At 52.2% G+C, this 6,745-nt stretch overlaps 1 protein-coding gene across 1 annotated transcript in view; it reads right to left on the bottom strand.

The window, feature by feature from the left end:
* Positions 1-6,284, bottom strand: part of LOC104395406 (transcription cofactor HES-6-like) — a 7,886-nt gene extending 1,602 nt beyond the window's left edge. The window contains exons 1-2 of the mRNA XM_010005097.1: positions 6,096-6,284; positions 2,526-2,546 (exon numbers count right to left, since the gene is read on the bottom strand). Of these exons, the coding sequence (XP_010003399.1) occupies positions 2,526-2,546; positions 6,096-6,284 (210 nt within the window). The remainder of the gene's footprint in view (positions 1-2,525; positions 2,547-6,095) is intronic.
* Positions 6,285-6,745: the final 461 nt, after the last annotated feature.

Genomic DNA, 6,745 nt, shown 5'->3' with positions numbered 1-6,745 from the left:
GGTGCCGGGACGATGGGGCCGTGAAGGAGGCGCTCGGGCCGCGGGGCGCTCCCTTTCCCCAGACGGGCTCTCGGCTGCTGTATTTATAACCCAGAATTTGCATGTGAAAGGGGACTTTCCTTGGCGGGACTTCTTTTCCCACACAAGGGGTCGAGCCCGGGGGTTTGCGGCCATCAATCAAAGCTGACAGGTCACTGCTTCTTTTCAATGGCCACGCCGGCCCCCCCGAACGGCGACAGATGTCCGGCCCCGCCGCCGGGCCTCGCAGGGCTCTTTTGTTAGGGAAGAAGGGAAGGAAAATGGGCGCGCTCTGAGCAGCTTGCAGGGCTCCTCGCTCAATTTGCACAGATTCCCAGGGAGGGAAACAATAGCTGGGAAGCGGTTGAGTTACACCTGGGAAAATGCCTTCCACCCATTTATTTTTTTTCCCCTCCTCGACCTCATTGAAGCAGTGTCTCTTCTTACCTGCTAACCCAAGACCCAGGCAGTTCACATCGTGAAGCAGACTCTTAATTTCATAATAGAGTACACGAGCTATGAGTTCCTGCTCCCAGGAATTATTACCAGGTAATGATGATCGATTAAAAACTGTTGACAGCAGACGCCTGTAGGAATATTGTTTTCCATGACAGAAATCCTCCAGGGAAAACACAGGAACTTTATTTACCTCTTGGGAACCTGAATTCTTGGTTTCACATGGCTGGATGGAGGAAATACACAAATCTAGTTCTGGCTGCTGTGTAGAATTTAATATTAAATGTATAGATGCAGAGGAACTTAGGGGTGAGTTAGTTCTGTGGGCTTTGTACTTCTTTGATATTTTTTTTTCCCCATGCTGTGAGGAGGTTTGGGTGGCTTTGGAGGGAGGGGTGTTTTTCTGTTAGCTCCTCTGAAATGCTAGTGCAGAAGCAGATGGGCCTTTGGTGGAGACTTGGCACAGGATTAGAATGCACTTTTATGCTTCCTCACTTCTGCCTGGTCTGGAGGGGAGTATGAAGGCATTTTTCATTACTCTGCTTTTGCTTTCTGATGGTTGCTTTGCTAATGAGCAGGATTTGGCAGTGTCCTGTTGAGTTCTGCAGGTGAAGCCCTTTGGGTAGGTGTCAAATGTATCACCTTCTTGAAATGGAGAGGAAGGGGCCACAGTGGTTCAGAAGCCATCCTGACCCACCGGTGGGATTTCCCAGCACAAGGCTGGGGCTGCAGAGGCCCCTCCTTCCCTCCCAGCCCTGGGTGGGGAAGTGCCCCAGCGATAAAGAGATCGAGGACATCACGTTCCTTGCTTAACTGCTGCGTGGGTGTGTGTTTGCCTGTATGTCAATGCAAACATCCTTGCAGCGTGTCTGTACACCCTGCTGCCTGGGCTCCTCGTGAAAACATGTCCCCAGACATGGTATTTCACAGGCAGGGGTGGTTTGTCAGTCAGACGCAGTTACACTGTTTTATAAGCACCCTACTTGGAAAGGGCCTGAGATGGGCTGGTGTGATGGTTCTGCTGGGACAGGAGGGCTTGGGAGGGGAATGATTTTAATGTGTCCTTTGTGCCACGTGAAAGGAGCAGGGATGGGCTCCTTTATCTCAGGTGCTTTCCCCCCACAGACAGCAGAAGGAGGTCCCACCACCCTGTGAGGGAGCCCCTTTTGTCAACCAGCCCAGACAGCTCACCAGTGAAAGATTCCTTTTGTTTTTCAAGCTTTTTCCATCCCACTCGGGGGAGCAGAGCATTGCTGGTATTTATAAAAGGTGTGGCTGAGGTATCTGCATTGCCACAGGTCTCAGCAGTTTGGCGGGGGAGAGACAGTGGGTGGGTTGGGGTAGGGCTCTGCCCTGCACGTGGGTAGGAGGGCACAGAGCAGGCACACTCCTGGTTCTGGGCAGTTTGCTTGGGTGGTTGAGGCTGGCAGTGCCTTCTTCTTCTCCTGCCTTACCTTCCCTCCCACTGTCCTTCCCCTGCGAGGTGCCACTGCTCCTAAGCAGGGGGCTGCTCTGCCAGAAGGCTGCACACAGGCTTCCCCTGCAAAGCAGCTTCCACCAAAGCTGCCCCCTGGGCAGGGGGATGTTGGTGACCAGGCAGTGGGTACTGGGGATGGAGAGGTGTGATGGGGGGCTGAGCACAGCCTGGTGGCCCTGGCACCCAGCCATGGTTGGTGCCCAGCCCATGCAGGGCAGCTGAGCCTCAGTGGGACAAGACCCCCAGCAGCCTCTGGCCTCTGCTCCGGGTGAGCTCATTGCAAGGTTCATTTGTAAGGCAGCACCATGGTGAAAAAGAAGAGCAGCTCTTGCTGTAAACAGTCATCTTACACCTCTCAGTCAGGGCAAAGGCCTTTATTTTGGGGGTGGGGGTGTGGGCAGGAAAGCTGCCCAGGCTCTGGGGGGGAGGCTGACATCTGTGCCCTGGATTGTAGGGACCCAACAGGCCAATGCAAATGAGCATTAAAAGGAGCTTTCTGCAAATTCCTGCTTTCCTTCTGCATTGCCCACTGCCAGGTTTCGCTGAAAAGGGGATTCTCCTTCATAAACAAAGCCTCCCTTTTTTCCTGGGCTTTCTGTGGAAAAAAAAAAAAAAAAAAAAAAGGAAAGAGAAAGAGAAAGGGGTCAGTGCTGCTTGGAGTTTTCTTTTTTGCTATTTGTCTACATTTCACACCCTGGAGAAAGAAAACAACTTTTAACATCTGTTCCTGCACTTTTTAAGAGGGAAAGAAAGGCTCTTGAAAAGGGGGAAAGTGTGGCAGATGTTGGCAGGTTCCCTCCAACGCAGATGTCTTGCTCCGAAGAAAACTTTCTTTGGGGATTGGCGGCCGGGGCTCCTCTTTGACTCGGGACACGCGACTGCCGAGCGAACGGGGGGACGTGGGAAAGCGCCGGCAAACAAAAGGGCTTATTCAAACAAACCTGAGAGCCGTGAACAATCTAATAACCAGCAGAGAAATGGTCAGTGGCCCCCGGCCCTTCTGGGAGGGGTTCGGGGCAGCCAGGGGCCATGGGATGAAGGAATTTCACCTCGGCCCCAGGGCTGCAGGCAGGGGTGTGCCCTCCTTGCCCCTCGCCTGCTCCCTCGGGGGCATCTTGGCCAAGAATTGTCCTTCTCGAGGTGCTGAATGATCTGAGCTGGTCCACAGACCCAGCTGCGCAGGAGCTGGAAGCCCCACAGGAGCTGGGCTGTCCCACATGCACCAGACAAGGCAGCAAGAGAGGAGCAACTATGGGACAGCAAGGATGTGGCAAGACACAGCATCTTGGTATGCAAATTTAATTAAGCTGTTAAATTAGAGGTTCTGCCAAGATAATGATTAAAAAAAACCCTAACCCTATTGATTAGAACCAGTTGAAAGATTCTTGTGAAAGTGCTTTTGAGGAAATAGGACTATTTTTTCATGGAAAGTGAAAGTACTGAGAGAAAATAGTATTTTCTGTGAACCTTTTGTTCACCCCGTCTCCTGGAAAAAAAAAAAAAAAAAAAAGGAAAGAGAAAGAGAAAGGGGTCAGTGCTGCTTGGAGTTTTCTTTTTTGCTATTTGTCTACATTTCACACCCTGGAGAAAGAAAACAACTTTTAACATCTGTTCCTGCACTTTTTAAGAGGGAAAGAAAGGCTCTTGAAAAGGGGGAAAGTGTGGCAGATGTTGGCAGGTTCCCTCCAACGCAGATGTCTTGCTCCGAAGAAAACTTTCTTTGGGGATTGGCGGCCGGGGCTCCTCTTTGACTCGGGACACGCGACTGCCGAGCGAACGGGGGGACGTGGGAAAGCGCCGGCAAACAAAAGGGCTTATTCAAACAAACCTGAGAGCCGTGAACAATCTAATAACCAGCAGAGAAATGGTCAGTGGCCCCCGGCCCTTCTGGGAGGGGTTCGGGGCAGCCAGGGGCCATGGGATGAAGGAATTTCACCTCGGCCCCAGGGCTGCAGGCAGGGGTGTGCCCTCCTTGCCCCTCGCCTGCTCCCTCGGGGGCATCTTGGCCAAGAATTGTCCTTCTCGAGGTGCTGAATGATCTGAGCTGGTCCACAGACCCAGCTGCGCAGGAGCTGGAAGCCCCACAGGAGCTGGGCTGTCCCACATGCACCAGCCAAGGCAGCAAGAGAGGAGCAACTATGGGACAGCAAGGATGTGGCAAGACACAGCATCTTGGTATGCAAATTTAATTAAGCTGTTAAATTAGAGGTTCTGCCAAGATAATGATTAAAAAAAACCCTAACCCTATTGATTAGAACCAGTTGAAAGATTCTTGTGAAAGTGCTTTTGAGGAAATAGGACTATTTTTTCATGGAAAGTGAAAGTACTGAGAGAAAATAGTATTTTCTGTGAACCTTTTGTTCACCCCGTCTCCTTCTCTCTGATAGGTAAGATAATGTAATTTAAAATAAGTTTGGTTTTTTTCTGGTAATATTTCAGTTTAGGAACTTCACAAGATAAAAGTAAGAAGCCCAGAGTAAAGGGAGCAGAGCCAAAAAATCCTCACAAGAAAGTAACTAATTCTGGTTTGCTGTTAAAGCTGAGGAGCTCTGTGATTATTCCTCTCATTCTTTCAAGTTTTGTTCTGCCTTATCCCTGTCCCAATCCATTTTCTCCTGCTGGTGAGGCTGCCATGTGCTGGGGCTGCTATGCCTCTCCCCTGCTTGGGGCTGGAGGGGAAAGCCTGGTGAGATGGAGCTGTATTGCTTCTTCGCAGGTCAAGTGCTGGGGTGAGCATCCCTGACCCCTGCTGGGGGTGTCCCCAATGTTTCTGCTGGCAGCTGGGAAGCAGGGGCTGAGGAGCCCCATGCCACAGGAAGGATGTTGTGTGTCACCAGGGACCCATGCACCTGCCCAGGATGGTCCCTCCTGCAACTTGGGGCGATGCTGTGGACACCAGATCACAACATGGCAAGACTAACCAGGAGGCCTGTGCAGTGCTGGGCCAGCCTGTCAGGCCAGCCCAGGCCCATGGCTGGCTAATGAAGCTGTCTTGTTAAACTGCTTGAGCCTTTTGCTAAGACGGATTTGCTGTGGGATGGGGGGAGCAGGACAGCAAAGTGTGGGTCAAGCTGAGCAGGCTCAGGGCACCCTCTTCAGCCTGTGCTCCTTCCCTCAAGGACAGGCTCTGTGCCTGCCTTGCCCTAAGCAAACACTCACCAGGAGAGGCTGTTTTTACAGGGGCTTTAGTCATCGTGAATAAAGAGGGTTTGTCTGGGTTTTTCAGAAGGTCAGTTCCGGTTCAAGGCTGAGGTTTAAAAGTGAGGGGTAAAGCTCTCCTTGAAAAGGTTTAAACGTGGAGGTTTCACCATAGCAGCAAATCCCAAGCAGCCTGTGCCTACACCCTGTGTCACCCAGGGGTGATTTTCTCCCAAAAATGCTAGAGCAAGAGTGGAATGTGAGGAGCAACAGGACATGCCAGCACAGTGACGGCAGGCGCGGGTCCAGAGGGTGCAGGCGGTGCCTGGGCAGGCTCCTGGCTCCAGCACCTCAACCACAGCCACTCCAAGATTGCTCACTGCTGGGTTGCCCTGGGGGGACCAGGGCTATGTCTCCAGGCTGGCCTTGTTTCAGGATGTTGTACCCACCACGTTCCATCTCAGGCTGGTGCAGCAGGGTCCTTAGGGGGACCATGTGTCCAGCATTCCAGCCAGGATAGAATAGCACTGGAAATAAGCAGGGGTGGAAAAGCAAAGGGTGATTTATTTGGGCTCGGGGTGTGGAGAAGAGCATTTGCAGTCATTTGGTATTATAAGAAGAGTCTCCAGAGAGCACAGCCCTGATGCAGCAGATGGGACATGGGACTGAAGGCACCATCAGAGCCTGCAGTGAGGGAAGCTGTGGCTGTGCTAGGGAAAGCTGCTGCAGTTACCCTCTGCCTTGGAAAGCAGTGCTGGTTAAATCCCTGGGGCTGGGTTGACACTGTCTGTATCAGGTCATGGTTTTTGGCAGCGGCCTGGGAGATGATGTGGTTGTGGCTGGGCAAGAGTTGTGTGGCAAGCAGGGAAGGGACAGAGGGGATCTGGAGATAAGTCTTGATATCTATAGATCAAGTGGTCAAGGCAATGTCCTATGCAATTCACCGTGGTGTAGACAGAAGTAGGAGGTGCACAGCTAGAAATTCCCATGCCTGAGAGACACATACAGGTAGAGAGAGAGAGCAGTGGACAGTGCTATCTGCAGCATTTTTATCACAGGGCAAGTCCAGCTCCACAAGTGGCATTGGACTTTTTCTGGAAACACTGTTGACATCGCTCAATCCAGCTCCTTTACTGGGTACACCAAACCTTGCTTGCTCCAGCTTGGATTCCTGAGTCCCAGCTGGAGTTACCATCCTTGGGAGTGAACTCCCGGGATAGGAAATAATTACAAGGCTGGTGCCAGCTGAGTAATTCTCAGCTTTTCTTTCTCACACCCCTCCAGCCTTCCTGTGAAGGATCAGCTGATGCTTCTGCCATTGCTCAATCCATCTCTTGTCTGGTGGGTTAGTAGTGCTCCCTCCAACCCCTGCACACCCCTCACAGCCTGTGGCTTCCTAGCTTCTCAGTCCTCGAGGCCGCAGGAGGGTCTGGGCTAGGGCTGGCCTTGCTGAGCTGTACCTCTCTTCTGTGCCTCTGAGTAAATGCAGCCTTCATCCTGCCTTGGCCACGGGCCAGCAGCAGCAGCAGCTTTCTTTTTATAGGATGTGTATACGTGTGCTGACACCACATCCTGACCCCCTGACACAAAATACCTTGTCAGCACACCCGAGGCGACGGGGCAGTCACTGTCCCTGCCCCCCCAGCCAGTGCCTGG

This window comes from Chaetura pelagica, unplaced genomic scaffold, assembly GCF_000747805.2.
Source record: "Chaetura pelagica isolate M959 unplaced genomic scaffold, ChaPel_1.0 scaffold219, whole genome shotgun sequence".
In the NCBI taxonomy this organism is placed as follows: Eukaryota; Metazoa; Chordata; class Aves; order Apodiformes; family Apodidae; genus Chaetura; species Chaetura pelagica.
Note: the sequence above shows the minus strand (reverse complement) of the source record. Positions and strands in the feature narration are given on the sequence as shown.